This window comes from Spodoptera frugiperda, chromosome 6, assembly GCF_023101765.2.
Source record: "Spodoptera frugiperda isolate SF20-4 chromosome 6, AGI-APGP_CSIRO_Sfru_2.0, whole genome shotgun sequence".
In the NCBI taxonomy this organism is placed as follows: Eukaryota; Metazoa; Arthropoda; class Insecta; order Lepidoptera; family Noctuidae; genus Spodoptera; species Spodoptera frugiperda.
In genome coordinates, this window is record NC_064217.1 from 11,733,420 (window position 1) to 11,753,178 (window position 19,759).

The 19,759-nt window shown below is 35.7% G+C and overlaps 2 protein-coding genes across 3 annotated transcripts; one reads left to right on the forward strand and one right to left on the reverse strand.

Moving 5' to 3' along the window:
* Window positions 1–1,549: 1,549 nt before the first annotated feature.
* Window positions 1,550–10,138, reverse strand: LOC118267543 (uncharacterized). The gene is made up of 8 exons (XM_050694508.1): window positions 9,805–10,138; window positions 9,001–9,177; window positions 8,301–8,478; window positions 6,981–7,137; window positions 5,357–5,363; window positions 4,082–4,252; window positions 3,084–3,264; window positions 1,550–2,270 (listed from the first exon to the last, which is right to left on the reverse strand). Exons 1-8 carry the CDS (start codon window positions 9,889–9,891, stop codon window positions 2,098–2,100), a joined length of 1,131 nt encoding a protein of 376 aa, XP_050550465.1. The 5' UTR covers window positions 9,892–10,138; the 3' UTR covers window positions 1,550–2,097.
* Window positions 10,139–12,985: 2,847 nt separating this feature from the next.
* On the forward strand, window positions 12,986–17,526 carry LOC118267545 (uncharacterized). Of its 2 annotated transcripts, none has more exons than XM_035581604.2 (5): window positions 12,986–13,139; window positions 13,623–13,773; window positions 14,367–14,543; window positions 16,129–16,339; window positions 16,999–17,526. In XM_035581604.2, exons 2-5 carry the CDS (start codon window positions 13,663–13,665, stop codon window positions 17,082–17,084), a joined length of 585 nt encoding a protein of 194 aa, XP_035437497.2. In that variant the 5' UTR covers window positions 12,986–13,139; window positions 13,623–13,662; the 3' UTR covers window positions 17,085–17,526. The 2 variants fall into 2 exon arrangements, with proteins under 2 accessions (XP_035437497.2, XP_050550543.1); XM_050694586.1 differs by lacking the exon at window positions 12,986–13,139 and adding an exon at window positions 13,158–13,444.
* Window positions 17,527–19,759: the final 2,233 nt, after the last annotated feature.

A 19,759-nucleotide genomic window follows, 5' to 3' on the forward strand; every position in this document is an offset into this window, starting at 1 on the left:
TCTATCACTTTGACTAAATATTAGTTTTACATTGTTCTCACATAGTTGAAGCAATCGAAACAATGTAACCAAGAATTGTATTATGAACCTGATTGAAAAAGAGTAACCTATGGAGTTTCTTGCTCGTTCTTCTCCATAGGAATCTACACTTTGGAACGAGCAAATAGAGCAACTAGAGGACTGACCGACAGACAGACGTCATTAATATTATTATATTTGCTTTGACGTTCAAAAGTGCCTTCCTGGTCTAATTGAAATAAATAATTTTGACGTTTTTGACTTTTTATACCACAGTTATTATGAAAATTTTGTAACAACGAATGACATTGTGGCAATTAATGAAAGCGATAATGAAGAAAATTAGTGAAGACTTATTAAGAATTTCTAGTACCTAATGTTGATTTTAGTAATTTTGTTACTTGACTATAATACGGTGATTTTTATACTTTGTATACAGATTATAATAGGTTTATAAGTTTGTTATTTTTTGTAACCTTATTAAGAAAATAATAATGTGAAGTACATTATTTTGTTAATCAAACTAAGATCTCCAGTAACAATTTCTTTCTTACTGATTTTTTGTTGGTTTTTTATTATGAAAATACCAAAAAGACTGAAAACGGGTCCATGAGTGAAGTTTTAAGGCAAATTCAATATTAATTTCAATAAATGTATAAAACTATTGCGTGTTTTTTTATTAATTAAATAATCTAACTGAGAACTCGGTTCGTAGGCTACCAGATTGTAAAACGTATAAGTGTCAATGTGACATAAATAACTAAATATCTAAATAGCTTATATTCTTGTTATTTAATTATCAACTACTTCAATTGTTACTTGATTTTATGGGTAAAAAATGTTAAAAATATAGACTTTATGCTAATTAGTGTAATACGCGTATAATGGCCAATATGACACATTGGCCCTTTTAGGGTGTTTTCAAAGAAAAATAATTTAAACAAAAATTAACGTACAAAGGCCAATGTGACGTTAAAAAAAAACCTATATATGTATATATATAATACTATAGTATAAATGAGGAGGATAGTTGTCTTAGCAAACAAGCAAATAATCGTAAAGATCGGTTTTATTAATCCGAAGTTATAGCAAATTTAAACTTTGAAAGCGTCTCCTGTAAAGTTGCAATTTTGCATTTTGGCCCATATACATAGGAGCCATCGATGTATGTAAGCGTGTCAGATCTCCAGCTACCGTTAGTGCAGGTTTGCGGCAAGCAAGGAGTTTGCCGCCCGAGCCAACGGAGAGTCGCGTCACTCGCGCGTTCAAGAACCATCAACCATCACAGATGGGGCCAGTGGCGCTGATCCGAAGCTGCGGACTAAAAAACCGGGGGAAGAAGCGGGGTGGTTTTTAGTCAGTAAGAGTCTGATACTCCCTCTCACCTCGCCAAACGCGGGAGAAGTCATTGAATGAATCCCTCCTCAAAAAAAGGTACTTTTTTGTTAAATAGCGTTTTGGAGATAAACAAACAACTGTCTTAAATCAATTTAATGAATTGTATTTACAAAAATATGACTTTTAAGCATATACAATGTGTAGTTCAACTGTTTACAGACCTACTCCTGAATAACTATCATTGATGTACAGTTTTTAACTGTGTTGCTATTTAGGTATTATATACCGTATGGAGTAAACACATATGACTTAATTTAAATCACATATTTGTTTTCATCTTGGCTAACAACTTACGAAAAATAAGCGAAATAGGTAATAATATAATTACTAAAGTTACACATAATAAAATTTTTCTTACGGCAATGTTGTTAATTCATAAGAATCAGTTTCAACACCAGGGGCCTTAGTCTGCTATTAGAATTGTAATAGCAGACTAAGGCCCCAGCTATGTTAACATGGTATATTTCGGCACAAAATTTGTTAAAAACGTTTTGAAGCTAACTGTATTAAACTGACAGACACTGAGCTGCTCTATATGTATACCGACATGTATGTAAAGGTATTTAATAGCCACATAAATATAAAATATTGTAATAATACATTTATTTTAACGGTTGATATGTAATACATAAGTAAAAATCACAGAAGTTGAATAATATATCCTTCTAGACGATAAATCTTCTAGAAATTGCGTATTTCTTGAGTGTGTTCTTCTTGGTCGCTAGTAACGCCATCTTGCGCCCATTTCATTCTACATTCAGACTCGGCTGCATTATTCACAAACTGGAATTCACTGTTATTCTCCAACTTCACTATTTCACTTCTCACCAGTAGTAGGAAGTATCCTTGTACCACTGAAAAGAGGAAAATACACATTATTAAAATTTTCATGAAGTTGACGTTGAACGTTACGCGTGTCCATGAAAAAGACAGCACAAACAACTGTAGACGCAAAGCGAAAAACCAAATTACATGAGGTTTTTCTTGTTCATAAAAATACTCGAAATCTCGTACAGAACTGTCAAAAAATGGTAAGTCCGAATCACGTTACGAGTGTCAATGAAAAAAGACAGGAAAACAACTCAAAGACGCAAAGCGAAAATCCTAATAACATGAGGTTTTCCTTGTTTATAAAAATTCTCGAAATCTCGTAAAAACATTTGGCCCATGTTTAAATTGTTTAAAAAATGGCTGTTAACATACATAGTATCTACAATCAAATTCTCTTGGCATCTGATCACGCCTACGGGCATTGAACGATATGTTACGTAATTAGCTACGTTCATTTCATCTCCTTTAAAAAAACGTGTGTTTACAAACATACAAGATCGAATACACGTCACACCGAGACCCGAAACAACAATTTGAATCAAACAAGATTGCTTCGTGCGGGAATCGAACCTACACGTTGCAGCAGGTTGCACAGCTACCGCACCAAGCGTGCAGTCAGATTATATAAATAATTATACATTTTAGAAACACTAGCTACTCCCGCGCAGTTTCATGCACTGCTCGGCCCCTTACGCGATGTTTTATAGCCCATAATCTTACTTAATAATGGAATCCAATACAAAAAGAATTATGAAATAAGTAGTTCCAACCTAGTAGTTCTGGAGATAAACTCTTCAGCTTTATATATTAAAGAAAATAGATTATTTACTACTTACATATCTGCGAAAGGTATGTGAAGATGTCAGTAAGAATGAAGAAGATATGTTGAAGGAACGACAAGTTGTGCTGGTACATCAGGTATATGGTGTATATGGATATGGAGACTCCCATGATGATGAGCAGCACCCACAGCACTATATTGTACACGTAGCATATTTTCAACAGCTTCACGTTTTTCTGGAAATAGAGAAATCAAGGTTTACTTAAGTCAAGACGACGGTTGAAAGGCTATTTGATCCAAGCGACATGAGACATCATTTGTTGCGATATTGAGTTAATATATATCATTCATTAGAGAAAAATCACTGATTCCGAATATGTATTTAATTCACTATCACAAAAAAATGTCGCCTGGATCAAATTAGCCTTTCAACTGTCGAAGAGTTCTTTTAAGGCCGGTCGCTATAGGGTACTTCTATGGACGCCCACTGTCCTATTTAGAGGATTCAGGTCAAAGTATATAAGTTTTATAAAATATCATCATCAGCTCATGATTATCTACTACAGAAGCATACGAGACCACAGAGTATCGGACCTTTGGAAGACGTACGAGGAGCCGAAGCCATGTCGCAGAGGCCCGTTGAACAATTTTATTCTAAGTTAAATGGAAGTATAGGTACCAAAGGACAATCCCCGGCTGATGCAGGACTATTGTAAGATATGGTTAAAAGAAGTGATAGGGTTATGGGTGTGAGTGGCTATGGAATCCCGATCCGGAGCTGTGGACAACGTAAAAGGTTACCGGGTCTCCGGCTCAAAGCAGGAGAAGGAACAAGGTGGTTTCGAGTCAGTAAGAGTCTGCCACTCCTTCCCGCATCACCCAAGGCGGGAGAAGTCATTGGATAATTATCCCCCTCAAAAAAAAAATGGGACTGTAAAGTTCCAGTGGTTTTTGGTATTCCCAAAAATCTATATCAGTGCTTAAAAACCTAATACATATCTTGTAATCTGATAATTGACTGGCTATGGAATAGTTAACTGGTGAACATCTTACCTTTTGTCCTCCAATAATGAACACGATACTGAGGATAACGTCTGCCACGCCCAGCAGTACGACTAGACCGATTATGACCAAGTTGCCCACATGGTAGGACTTGGTCTGCACCATCTCCAGCACTTCTATGAAAGCTGTTGTCAGAGCCACTATCAGGACTATATCTATCACCTGAAATAGAAGACAAGTATAGGTTATTTTGCTGATATCAATATCGAGAGTCTTCAAGCCTAGCTTCACTGGTAGACAGACTGATGGACAATTCAATTTGACGTTTCAAAAGTACCTAATAAAATTATGGATTAATCGAAATAAATGCTTTGACTTTGTTAAATATATGTAACAAAATAATATGTACTACCAATAGCGTCATCTGGTGTATTAGTTCTAAACTAATTATGTATGTAGACCTATCAATTGTTAAACTCCTTATGTGATAAGTAAACTCCTTGTATATTGTTTATTATAAAACGTCAGTTGATTGCAAACCATTTATAGCGTTTTATTAGACTTTGCCTTTGACAGTTTATTCCAGAACTGGTCTTTTGGTCAAATGGTCCTAATTAAATAATTGTGTTCAGTGCATTGGTCAACTACAGTATGTGTTGTGTAGCTATGTAATCTGTACTTTTATATAACATTTATTGGTTTTAGAAAAAAACGTGTCCGTAATTTAGGAAATATTCCGAAGCTGCGTTCTCCCTCCGAAGGTGCGGATTGGCTAGCGGGTTTACCGCGGCTCCGGCTTGAAAAGCAGGAGTAGGAACTGGATGGTTTTTAGTCAGTAAGAGTCTGACACTCCCTCTCGCCTCGCCCAAGGCGGGAGAAGTCATTGGATTATTAACGCGCTCAAAAAAAAAAAATATTTGGAACTGTAAAGCACCAGTGACTATTACTACTCCCAAAAATCTATATCAGCCCTTAAAAACCTAATACATATCTGGCAATCTGATAATTGAATCTCACATGAACTACATTACCTACTTTAGTCTTAAGGGGCGTTGCGTTGTTTGTAACTAGTTTGTACTGACACTAATCTAGATAGGTACGTTATAGTATATAAAACTCAATTGAATAAGAAACTTACCATTCTGATATAGGACCAACCAATCAGCCCATACCGCAGAGGTATGCATAGAAAACATCTTTTCAAAACTGGCAGTTCACAACACATTTTAATTTTTAATTCTTAGTACCTTTCTTTGTAAAATTATGTATAAACACTAAGCAAAATAGGAATATACATTAATAAAGCATTCACATCAAGATACAGACCGATTTCCTATAACGTATTCCGTTTTATATAAATGTAAACACAATAATCTTAAGTTAAAACATACGAAAACAATAACAAACAATACTCATTTAGCAGAAACAGTAATAGAACAACAGTTGAACACAAACATTCTTATCATTATCACTTAAAACACTTCTTTAAAACCCGCTTTTAATTAGTAACAACAAAAATATTATGAACACAGATTGGCAGTACGCCCACTTTTCAATGATTGCATAACTAAACAAAATAATATGACACTACGATCACTGCATCTGTCGAATTATCAGTAAAATCTATTGAAATATATATTATAACATCACTGTTGCCTATGAGAACTATATCTGTGTGAGATATAATATAAACGCCTCTGTAGGTATGTCCGTGTATGACAATTTTATATGTGTAAATGGTACATGAACATTGAGCTGAATGGCCCCTAATCTCAAGCAAGCGCCATCCTGTTACTCGTTGTTAGTCATCGTTGAAAATAATCGTTTACTTTGAAGAATTTCAGGAAGAAACGAATTATGAAATCTAGACTCATGTTGTTCTTTTCCAGGATAAACGAGTAGACCCAGACGTAAAGAATACTTTTTTATGTGAAACGGTTTTAATGAGCTCTATTTTATATTGGTTTGATATATTTTCATAATAGTTAACGTGAAACATACTAAATTAACTAAAAATCACGATTGATTTTCTCACTTTAATTAATGAAGGAAAGCTCTACTAATTTCGAGTATCAGAGGGACTCTTCATCATGAGCAGCGTGCGCAGTCGCACAGTCTACTGATGCAGTGATTTTTAGGTAATATTTGTTTAATATCTAAGATAGATATTAATTGATAAACCCACACTTTTTACCTTTACAGGAGAAAATCATGGGGTCAAACGTTTTTAAGAAACAAAATAAATATTTATACCTATTAACTTTACTAGATTTTAAGAAAAATAAACCAAACAATGTCATGGTGGCCCAGAGCTTGTCATGCACGAGAGTGCGCGTTCGAAACCTATGATTGTGACTTTTTCCGAGTTGCATTTAGGTAGGTACTTCTTACGATTAGGTATTTAAACACCACTGACAAACGGTGAAGGAAAACATCGTGAGAAAACCTGGGCTTATAATTTCTAATTACAAGTTTGAAATCGCCAACCCACATTGAGCAAGCGTGGTGATTAATGCTCCTTATCCGTGTGAGTAAGAGGCCTTTGGTCAGCAGCGGCCACTTATAGGCTGTTGGTGTGATGTGAGCCAAACAAAAAGAAGAAATGACAACTATTTAGAAATAAAAAAATATATTTATTTTCCAACACATTAAATTACTTTATAAACACAGTACAGCAGTTACATAACAAATTGATATACAAAACCATTCTTTGGTACATTAAGGGACAAGCTAAGCACAATTAGATATTACAATCAACCTTATAATTTTGCAAATAAAGTCCAAAATTCTTTGCCAGTATAGGGTAGCTTGATGCGCTGGTGTCTTTGTATTCGATATTATAATAATTCACATTTAGATATTATAATCAACCTTATAATTTTGCAAATAAAGTCCAAAATTCTTTGCCAATATGTGGTAGTTTGATGTGCTGGTGTCTTCTTTAATTCACTTCTCATCTTCACTCGTTTCATCAATATCTGGTATGTCCTCATCGGCAAACATCGTGCATTCGCATTCAGCCGCATTATTTATGAATCGGATTTCAAATCCTTTCTTAATTTTTATCATTACGCTCCTCACTAACACGAGTATGTAGGCTTGTATCACTGAAACATTAAAAGTAATAAAGAATTAGCTTTATAGTCTGTACACTAAAGCTTAATTTCAAGTTACTGGTGTATTATGCTTATGCTAAACTGTAATCTACCTTTGCGACCGACATCATTTTAATCCTAGTCCTATCCTGCGTGGAAGAGTAACAAACAGACATCGGGAATAGAAGTATTAATGCACGTATAATAGTAAAGTAAAATAAGAAAAAAGAAAATAAACCTTACAAAAATAAATGAAATCCCACCCAAAACATAAATGTGAAAGGCTGCCAAGTTCGATAATATTGGAATGCTTCGCCTATAAAAGAAGTGAGATCTAAATAAGTACCAAGTTCCATACACAGACCTCATTAAAAATGATATAACAAGTTGGCAAGTTTTCACACACTTTGTTATAAACCTACTAAACGCAATGAGTCAAGTATATAATTTTCTATTAAAACTTGCCAAGTTATATCATTTTTAACTGAGGTCTGTGTATGGAACTTGGTACTTATTTAGATCTCACTTCTTTTATAGGCGAAGCATTCCAATATTATCGAACTTGGCAGCCTTTCACATTTATGTTTTGGGTGGGATTTCATTTATTTTTGTAAGGTTTATTTTCTTTTTTTCTTATTTTACTTTACTTTGACTAAATACAAACCTTCGTAACGAATTTTAGGTCGGTACGACCATTGGAAGATATAGATAATTTTTTTGTTTTACTTCCTTAGGGGTATGAATTTACACCTTCATTATTTTTAAAACCGACTCACACTTGGCCATTTTCAGATTTTTTCCTTTACTTTGACCTAAAGACCTACCTCCATGCCAAATTTCAAGTCAATACGACCATTGGAAGTGGTCTAGGTTTTTGATGAGTGAGTGAGTCAGTCAGTCAGTGAGTGTATAGTAAAAATAGCGATTTTCTGATGTCAATATCTCTAGACCTACAATAGGTACATTAATGAAATTTTGTATTTTAGATAAGTAAGTAGATCTCGACAGATACAAGAAATTTCATATGCGTAGATAAAATAGATTTTGAGTTATAGGTGGGTCGAACTTGGCCCGAAATGGTTCGTGTAATATAACCCACGGCCGGTGTGTCGGTTTTTTTGCTCGAACTTGGCGGACACACTGCCGTGTGTCTAGATTAATGCACGTAAACTTACAAATCTGTGCAATATAAACACTTATGGCGACTGGTAGTACCCAGATATATTCCTCTGTATCCTCCAATTCAGTAAACCAGTATATCATGTAGACCACCAGCCCTAGACCCACCAGCGCTGTGGTGATCCAAAGAATAAAACTGTACACGTAGTAAGCCTTTAGGAGCTTCAGGATTTTCTGGAATTGAAATACTTAATTGTAACACTTATTATATTATTATCATCACCATCATCATCAGTTGGAACATATATACTCCTGAACAAAGGCCTCTCCCTAATTTCGCCACATTCTGCTGACTGCCTAGCGGGTTTACCTACCGGAGCTCCGGCTCGAAGAGCAGGAGTAAAATAGGTTTTTAGTCAGTAAATCTCTGACAGAGTTGATAGTTGAGCTCCACCTAGTGCTATTAGCCTATGTCCAGTAGTGACCAGAAGTCAACTGGACATGACGATCCCATTTTTGAGGTTGAAAATGTTACCAACAAGGTTTCAATCTTAATAACGATAATATTCTTGTGATAGTAATATGGCAATGCATAATATGGAACTAAAAAAAATATATTAATTACTCCATTGTCAATTTGGGCAACGACTCTGTTCAGCAGATTTTATGATGATTATGATTATTCATCACGAGCGATTTTTAGTTAATTTAGTATGTCTCACGATATGAAAAGACTATGATTATGATTAAACTTACCCTATGGCCTCCAATAACAAAGACAATATTCATTAAGATGTCAGCCAATATGAACACTAAGAGCACTCCTAGCAGTACTGTATAGATGGTGTATTTTATATCATCCTCTGTCTGCGCTTGTGACAGCATCGAAGAGAAACATTGCTCACCAGCTACTAATGCTAGTGCGGATAGAACCTGTAAAAACAAAATAATAGTAAATTAGACCTTAGATGTAAGCAATATGATTGAGTTTTCCGATTGGGATATTCGCAATTTAGTAAGTATCGACTATAAACTTAACATCTACATGTGTATCTAATATAAGAGTAGGTACTCTCACTTTGACATGATTAAGTTTAAATAATAATGGCAAAACGCTACTCAATTTTAAGTTCTACTTAAATATCATGTTGTCTTTGTCATTTTGTATTTGTAGTGACAGATATATTTTTGAGAGTGTCTATAAATATTATTGAGTGGCGTTTAAGTATTTAAATGATTGATGATGATGAATTTTACTCCATATTCACAATAATTTTACTACCCAAACGGATCCACCGTCACATAGATGCTTTTCACACTACAGACCACACAGTTGGTACTGTGCCTGAGCAATCGGCTGCCGCGCAACGTGTTGCGGATTCTATTCCCGTACGGAGCGACTCTTTGTGTTATCCACAAATTGTTGTTTTTGGATGCATTTTGCATGTCAAATTATATTTGCAAACGCTGGGGGCGTCACAGGAATAAATCATAGAGCAATGTTATTTAAAACAAAACAAAAAAAAGAACACTTAAACGAAACAAACACAACAGACTCACCAATCTAAGATATCCCCACACAATCAAACCGTATCGCAAAGGTAAACAAAAACAGAATCGTTTCAACACAGGCACTTCCAAACGCATTTTGTCAAACAACTCTTAAGACAACTTCAGCGAACACAGAAAATATCCCCCGTTTTATAGAAGCACAAAGATCCTAAGATAAAAGGTTTTTGTAAAGAATACTAGCACAAAATACTTGTATGATGGACGTCAGACGGTGGGTGAGTGGTAGACACAGGAGTTGAATCCCGCGCATTTTAATACGGCCATATAAAGATGACTACAATCAGGTCCTACGGATACTGGACAGACAAAACAATAAAAATCTCAGTGTTCTGGAGATCTTAGTAGAATGGTAAACGTGTTAGAAGAATTTGTGTACATGGAGTTTTATTAAGGATGTGTTCGAATTTTGATTGAAATTAAATTAAGAAACTGATAGTCGATGATACATAAATAATTTTAAGAAATGGTTATAAATTAGCCCTAAATTTATTATTGAAATAAAAACTTTGTTTAAAGTACCTTATAGTTTTAATTAGTAGAAAGAATCAAAGTTTAATTGATCATTTAGAACTGGAAAACAGATTTTTTATTTTATTTTTATTTTACAGTTTTTGTACATTTAAGCAAGGGTGGACTTAATGCCAATTTGGCATTCTCTAACAGTTATTCTTAGGGTGATGCACAGAGACAACAGTAGGTGTAAAAGTTTGATATATTGTTGAAATCTTTTAACATAAATTCATTTGTAAGAATACCCAGTAATGTTTTTCTAAGTTGCATTAAGATGGCAGTAGATAAAACAATCAACAATAACAGTATTTAACTACGAAACAAATGATCTTTTACTTCAATTGTACGTCTATTTACTATACAAAAACACCTCCAAAACTACATATAGTAAATCTGTTCCTATTCCAACTACATGTCGAGTATACAGACAGACACGCTAAATATATTAGATCACGAGACCATTTGTCCATTACCGCAGTAATGGCCGGTCATATCCGTGTTCTTAAGAAGCCACAATCACTTGCGCAGGCGTCTGCTGTGTCATGGCAGGATTACTGTACTGGAACTAATGTAATAAGGCAGACATTTTATCCATGTACGAGCCAATTTCTTAATTTATACCTTAGTTATCAATTATCACCTTCCTACTGACTGCTATCACCAAATTCTTGACTGTGTTCAAGACGTTATCCATACTATGATTTCACACATCATCAACCTATAAGTGGCAACTGCTGACCATTGGCCTCTTCTCACACGGAGAAGGTTTTGAGCATTAATCGCCACGCTTGCTTAATGCGGGTTGGCGATTTTAAATTTAAAATTAGAATTTATAATCCCGGAATTCCTCACGATATTTTCCTTCACCATTTGGCAGTGGTGTCTAAATAATCTTAGAGAGTACATGTATAACTCGGATAAAGTCAGTCCCTCAGTTCACCCACACATCTTGCCGTTGAAAGGTTTCGAACCAGCATTCTGATGCATAAGAAGCGGGCTTCTTAAACCACTGGGCCACCAGAACACTATTATAATTTATACATATAGAACTTAATCCCAAAATAATGTAGAAGTAGACGCAATGATTAAAAAAGAAGGCACCAAGACTTGGTTTCCAACAGTTTTAACTCGAGATACATACCTTCTGCTTGCTAGTCATATACGCGAGTCAATACTGAAATCAAATGCATAGTGAAAATATTAATTATTATGTTATCGGCTTACTCACGTAACTGTTTCACGAGGAACTCGACTAGTTTCAAGCCATGCTAGAGGCTCATATTCATGAGGAGCCTTCCGCGACACACAATGCGGCGATTTTCCCGCTTTTACCATTATATCGGAAATATTGATTAAGTCCTCATTTATTCGATGATGATCTACCTAAATAAAGACTGTTATTCCATGTTCTGATGACGAGCTGTTCCATTGATTGTTACGACAACATATCTAAGAATAGCTCTACGTTTAGGAATGGACGAAGGAAATACCAATTTAATGGCTAGATACGGTCTCAGCTGAGGTAATATTTTGCCGTTGTGTGGGTAGTTTGTAGTGGGCATCTCGTACATCCATATTTGAACACGTTTTACGGCAATTTTTTTATTTGTGACAAGCCCTACAGTACCTGTTTGCTTTTTACCTTTTCCTTTTTGCTTTACCCTACACTATCTTTCTTTTAAAATCGTTGCAACTCATGTAATCCGACGCGTCTCAGGGACATGAATAGTCTTGAAACCCCGCAGTGAAATAACCCAGAAGACCATAATTAAAGCAAAGAAAAAAAAAATATTTTTCAAATTATGGCTTAGTTATGTAACTATTAAACAAGTAACTCGACTAGTTTCAAACCAACACGGGGCTTATAGTAATTACACGACTAACAACGCTACTAATAAATAGGCTGCGTGATTTAATTGTACTTGATAATATGTTTCACTAGAGTTTCATTAAAAATGCAGCAAAAGTGGTTTTAACCAATATTATCAAACTTTTCGAAGAATGTAGTAATGTGGTACTGATAATATGTTTGCTGATCAGTAAAAAATATATTATCGTAGCCCATAGAAAACACGTGGGTTTAACCGCAGAATATGAATTGCGGAATAGTGATAAACAAACATGACCTTTTTAATTAGGTAATAACGCTCCCAGTTCCAGCTACTGGCGAGAATTATAAACAAATTGATAATGTTTCTACCGCTAGTGATTATAGCCCGACTTTACTCTCCACATAATAACTTCATGCCGTCTATTGGCCGAGGGGCAGATAGGGCACGCGTTATGCCAGGTATGTCAGCACCTAGCTATAAACAGACGTGGTATGAGCTGACTTGGGTGATAGGATACTTACATTTTATTTCATAGTATCGCGGCTTCCATGGTAAATTATTCATAAGAGCGTTTACCTAGCACGAGTTTGCATACACTTGAAATCTGGTGCAACGAAAACAACTTTCTTAACGATCTTATTGAACTTTGTAATGTAAGGGTACTCATTACTCATAGCAAGGTCTTGGAAGAAGGTAGAAGAAGCTATATTTTTAATTAGACTAAATATGTTTGTACATAAACATGGATTTTTTCAACCTATCTTCATTGGAAAACACTACAAAAATAGATACAAATAAACATGTAAAGAAGTTAAGAGATAACAACATCTATCAGTACGTTATATGTACGTAAATAACAGAAATTATATAAATATATAGACCTCAGGCCGATTAATTCATACAGTAGTGCTAAATACTATATGAGATACGGACGTACCTAATCAAGTGAATAATATAGTACTAACGATCAAAACTGTTGAGGTAAAAAAGCTTCCATTTTCAATTGTTGTGCATTTTAGAGCGTATCTCCAAAACTGCTGTAGCGGTTCGGAAGGAATTTTGAATTTATGTCTTGTGTTAATTTGTGATTTGTGAATATAAATTAATTATTGTGTTGAAGTCTTCACTTTCATATAATTAAGTACAATTTTAGGAAGTAAAAAAGACGACAAAATATATTAATTTCAATATATTTTGTTTGCAATATAATGAAGTCAGTGTTACTTTTGATACATGAAAGAAAAAGTTATTGAATTAACTAAAAATCAATCATTAATTTTACGGGGGTAAACCGTGATTTTTATTTAATTTAGTATGTCTCACGATAGTTATTATAAAAATATAGAAAAAGTTTTATCGTGTAATTCTTCAACTTTTTTTATTGGAACCCGTATTAATTATTTTCATAATGAAATTATTTTCCTATTATTAATAATTAATTTAAATTATTATAAATCTTTTCAGTTTAATCGTGATCAGCATAGTGTTGATTTGAATCTCCGCCATGTATTCCCCAAAGCTGAGGCCTCCGATGTCCATTTCCAACAAAGCTGGTGAGGACAGCACATTGTTCAGCACGAGACGCTGCTTATTGGCATGGGCATTCATCAGACTGGTAAGTTAACTAAACTAAATTATATTATAGAATATAGCTACTTCCGCGCGGTTTCACCCGCTCTGCTCGGCTCCTATTGGTCATAGCGTGATGTTTTATAGCCTATAGCCTTCCTCGATAAATGGACTATCCAACACAAAAAGAATTATTCAAATCGGACCAGTAGTTCCGGAGATTACGCGTTCAAACAAACAAACAAACAAACTCTTCAGCTTTATAATAATATAATATAATAATAATATTATAAATATAATACCCAATTACCTCCCTTCCGAATCTTCCCAATCCCCGATTTTCCAACAACCCTTAAATTCCTAACCCCCAAAAGGCCAGCAACGTAATTGTAACGCCTCTGGTGTTTCAAGTATCCCTGGGCGGCTGCGATTGCTTACCATTAGGTGATCTGTCTGCTCGTTTACCAGCTAATTCGTGCTGTGTTAAGTGCACCTTTGGTTCTAAGTTCTGTTCTTTTCCGAACTCGAGGTCGACAAAAAAGCACTGTAATATCACGCGTCTTCATCTATACTCAAAGATTTTTCATTGAAGTTTCTTCTCGATATGTCCTAATATTGTTTTAACTATTAATTTTTCAGATCGTTTCCCTGTTATGGACTGGTCTTCTAATACTAGTGACTGTGGTAACAATAATCCACTACTACGACAAAGATGCGGAGAATGAGAGAGATCGTCTGCTATTCGAAGTTCCTGCCATAGTAGTACAAATGGTCGAAATAGGGATGCTTGTCACTTTCATCGTAGCTGGATTTAAGGTAAATATTTAACATGGTACTTAATTATTCACTGCCTCGTTGGCCGAGAGGTTGCAAGTGCGACTACCGGACAAGCGGTCGTGGGTTCGATTCCCGGGTCCGGGTTATTGGACTTTTTTCGGTTTTCGGAAACTTTGTCAGTGGTAGTAAATAAATCAATTATTATCTCAGACAGTATGACTTCTGTACCTCTTTTTTGCACACATTGCACAACTTGATTCCTCCTAGTCCTTTCCATCATCGAACCACAAGACAATCGGCGAGGCGTCACCGTTTCATGGTGGATATCCCACTCACTCGCACGAAGCGCTTCGCTTCAAGCTTCCTTGTGCGAACTGCTAGGGAATGGAACTCCTTGCCGGAGTCTGTGTTTCCTGATGGGCATAACCTGGGTATCTTCAAAGCCCGAGTGAATAGGGTGCTTATGGGCAGACGTGCTCCATCGTAGGCCGCATCATCACTTACCATCAGGGGAGATAGCGGCCAAACGTCGGCCCACGTAACATAAAAAAATCTCTACCATGCGTTTGAAGCAATAGTATTTGTTGATAGTCGCTAGCGACGATGTACATTTTTGTATGTCAAATTTTACAACGCCTCTACCGGTCACATGTGGAACTAAAATTTGCCTGAGCTCTAGAGTTTTATAGAAATAATACATTAAAACAAACTGTCCACAGAATGAATTATGTACGCGACAAAAACAATATTAATTAATTACACAATTAGTGTAAGCTTCCTGTCTATTATACATATAATATATGTACATACATAATTGCTACATGTGGACTGTTTATTAGCAGCATAGGCTAAAATTGTCACACGCATGAAAAGAGAAATGATTAGTTCATTTCTTAAACGAAAATGTTGAGTACTTATAGGCTCATGTAACTGGTGGCATCACTATCATGAGTTTGAATTATACGGAGCTGCGGACTACCTAACGGGTTTACCGGGTTTCCGGCTCGAAAAGCAGGATTAGGAACGGAGTGGATTTTAGTCAGGAAGTCTGTCATTCCCTCTCGCCTCGAAAAAAAATCTGTTTGAATAAATAACTTCCTGAAGAGTCTGACGAATATCAACATGTTTCTTTTTAAAAATAGTGAAAATGAGGTTTTTTACTCTTCGTTTTTAATGTTAGTCATTCATTTAACGGTTGTGTTTCCCATGTATTGAGAAAATCTCTGAGCATATGGTTTACTCTGAGATAGTAAACAGGAAAACTAAATAGTGTGTGACTACTTTTAAAAAATTCCGACTTGTAGGCGGTGACAGGTGACAGCTTGCAGATGATTGTCTCGTCTGCTCATTCCTTGAAATACTCCTAAGACAACAGTTTCCTTAGTACGAGTTTGTTTTACGTAGAGCGAAAACGAAACGAGAGCACGTTCGGCACTCTGATTGGCCGGCTCGAATGAATCAACCAATCAAAGCGCCGAACGCGCTTTCGTTTCGATATTGTTAAACGAAAAACAATCTTGTACTAAGCCCTCTGTCTCTTCTGCTCGTATACCCCCTATGCCCATAAAAAAAGTTTATATGGCACATATAATGGACTAATTTCATCATCTCCTTATATTTTCAGAAAAGTGCGAAGCTATACGACGTCTACTATCGCTACTGTATCCTGACCCTGATGCTGTACATCGGAGCAGTGGCCATCAGCTTCTTCGTGGAATACAAACATTCACATTTCCTGCTAGAAAATTACATAACCTATCATTTCGTTGATTTCGTCTACCTTTTCGGAATACCTGATGCATTAGTATTCGGATCTTTAGCTGTTATTGATATTTGTAAGTATCTGTAGCCATATAATTATTACTATAGATAGTAAAGTTTTATAATTATGTAGTATATAGGTACTATGGGCCTAAGGACTCGGCTCGGCCTCCTTGGTCGAGTGGTTGCTAGGGTGACTGCCGGACATTGGGTCTCGGGTTCGATTCCCGGATCGGGCAAAGTATTACTCAGTTTTTTTCGGAGTTTCGAAAATTTCTCAGTATATGGCAATATGAACATATTGCCATTACATATGACTTATAAATATAACACAATAGGTGAAAAGTGGGGGTACTTTGTACAATGGCATTAATTGCCGTAATGTGCACCTCTGCCTTTCCCATCGTAGGCCGCATCGTCACTTACCATCAGGCGAGATAGCCGCCAAACGTCGGCCCATTTAACATAAAAAAAACTAACGCCATAGCTCTTTATAATATTATATAGTGTGGGAAAACCGTGCTTCCTTTCACCATCGTTTACATCCCTAATCTTCTTCAACCCTCACCTTCAAAAGGCCGGTAAAATACATACAACTCCTCTGGTGTTACGGTTATCCATAGGTGGCGTCCATTGCTTACCATCAGGTAATCGTTAACACATTAGGCGCTTTCCGCCCATAAAAATTTGTAGGATTTTAACCATAACTTAATATTCTTTATTTCCTTCACAGGTCTTGAAATTCTGCTGCTGCGCTTGATCAAGAAACTAATACTGAAGTACAGTTACAATGAGGACCCAAAAACAACGACTGTGTGATGTAAACTATTATTGTGACGTGACTTTCCTTGAATTAATTAATATAATACTTATGTAATTACTACCATAAGAATAATTTATATTTTTGTAGGTAACTATTTTTAGCTTTGTACATATACAATATAAATAAATCTTTATATATATAATTCTTCTGTAAGTGTGTATGTCACTGAACTTCTCTTAAACGACTGGACCGATTTTGATGAAATTTTTTGTGTGTGTTCAAGGGGATCTGAGAATGGTTTAGATTCACAATTTTGTCCGCTGGACAATGTTTTTTTTTAATAATTTTGAATTTATTAGTAGTTGTTGATTTTGGAATGTTTTACATTGGATCCGACAAATTTTCAAATTAAAGACGTGTAGACAGGACGTCTGTCGGGTCCGCTAGTACTTTATATTCTACAACTGTTGTATGTCAACAATAAATGTGTCAAATACATTTTTTGGATTTCTGTCAAGTATGCCAGTACTCGGAATCTCCCCGTTTTATACGGGGAAATTCCAAGTACATTTTACCTCGTCCTAAAAATATGTCTTCAGCGTCAGTATGTTCTTGCCTTTCAAAAACCGACTTCACTAAAAAAGTTAAAAATAACTTTAATTTCGGAAGTCGGTGTTTCTCGGTATTATTTGTTTGTTACACCGACTTCCGAAATTAAAGTTATTTTTAACTTTTTTAGTGAAGTCGGTTTATTTTTTTGTAAAAAGTATTTTATTTCACACTTTTTAGTGGTTAAAAAAGTCGGTTAAAATTCTCTATCTCAATAACTACTTTATTTATTTGTATTGTCACAGTCACTTAATTAACTTTATTGTGATTTCTATGTGAGTATGAAGTTCCATTGGCCATTTCTGGTCTTCTTCATCAGTTCCACCTCTTCAAAGGTTACTTTTTGACCAAATGCTTCAATTCTAGATAAATATACCAAAATCACTATATAGTTCCTTATACTATTTGAGGAGTTCCCTCGATTTCTCTAAGATCCCATCATCAGATCCTAACTTGGTGACAATGGGACCACCTCAGAACTATCTACTTTCGAACAAAAAAAGAATTTTGAAAATCCGTCGACAATTGACGGAGTATAACTTTATTGTGATTTCTATGTGAATATGAAGTTCCATTGGCCATTTCTGGTCTTCTTCATCAGTTCCACCTCTTCAAAGGTTACTTTTTGACTGTAAATGCTTCAATTCTAGATGAATATACCAAAATCACTATATAGTTCCCTATAATATTTGAGGAGTTCCCTCGATTTCTCTAAGATCCCATCATCAGATCCTAACTTGGTGACAATGGGACCACCTCAGAACTATCTACTTTCGAACAAAAAAATAATTTTGAAAATCCGTCGACAATTGACGGAGTATTCGATGAACAAACATACAAAAAAAAAAAAAAAAACATACAAACAGCCGAACATAGTACCTCCTCCTTTTTGTGAAGTCGGTAAAAATAGTACTGAATTCTACTTCGCAATATATAATTGTGACGAGTGACTTGTCATTACACTTGTTTGTCGCGTATCACATATCCCCTCGACAACATTCAGCAGCAGTCGCAACTAAGCACTTAAGCAACATGTCGCACTACAAGTTGCGCCACTGCTGACAACAATAAAGTTGCGCCACATGTGACTGCCAGTATGACATTTATGAGTATACTAATGATACACAATGAACAAGTACCACGTGTATTCAACGTCAATCTTGCCAAACAAAAGTTTCGTGATAAATCCCAATACGTACAAGAATTTAGTGCCTAGTATACACCAGACATAGGTAAGACTTCTTGGCGCCAATACATTTTTTGAAACGTTACCTCACAAAAGGATTTTCTCCTGTTCCGTGGGTGCGTTTACAAACATACAAGTTCACATACACATGACACCCAGACCCGAAACAACAATTTGTGGATCACACAAAGAGTAGCTCCGTAAGGGAATCGAACCTGCTACACGTTACGCGGCAGCCAGTTGCCTAGCCATCGCGCCAACCGTGCAGTATTTTTTCAATTATATCAAGTGTTTCAAACAAGTGTAATTTAAATAACACCAGGGGCCGTATTATGAACTCTTATTTCCAGTCAGTTTACGCCGTGAAATGAATTGCCCGGCTAATTCGTATTATGAACACTACTGCCAGCCAGTCAGTGGTCACGTGACAATACAAACCGATTTCTGCACGACTTTTGGCTGGCTGGCTGGCGTTTACGCGTATTATGAACCCTATTTTGACGTTTCAATTCTCATGTTAGTTGTCAAATTACGACTTTCAAAACAATTCAATAAAAGCGCCTTACTTGCAGCTTAAACTGAATTGCTTAGTTTTGAAAAGTTTGTTTTAGGGTTTTTATTTAGTGTTTTTAACATAATGTGTGAGAAATTGGTAATATTTGATTTTTTGGCAAGTAGTGACGAGGAGCCGAGGCGCCAAATGGCCATACAGCGTAAAATACGCTAACAATGTGACCCATTCTCGATCGATGACCGTGAATTGGTTAAAAGGTATCGATATTATCGTATATACGATATATATCGTACAGAAGATTTAGTGCGAATCTTTGCGATGTGCAAACCTCATGCCTGTGCAAAAAACATCAAAAACATCAATTGCAAAAATATCCAGAAGATGTCAGCCAAAACTTCCCATCGACATCAACAGAAGAGGCT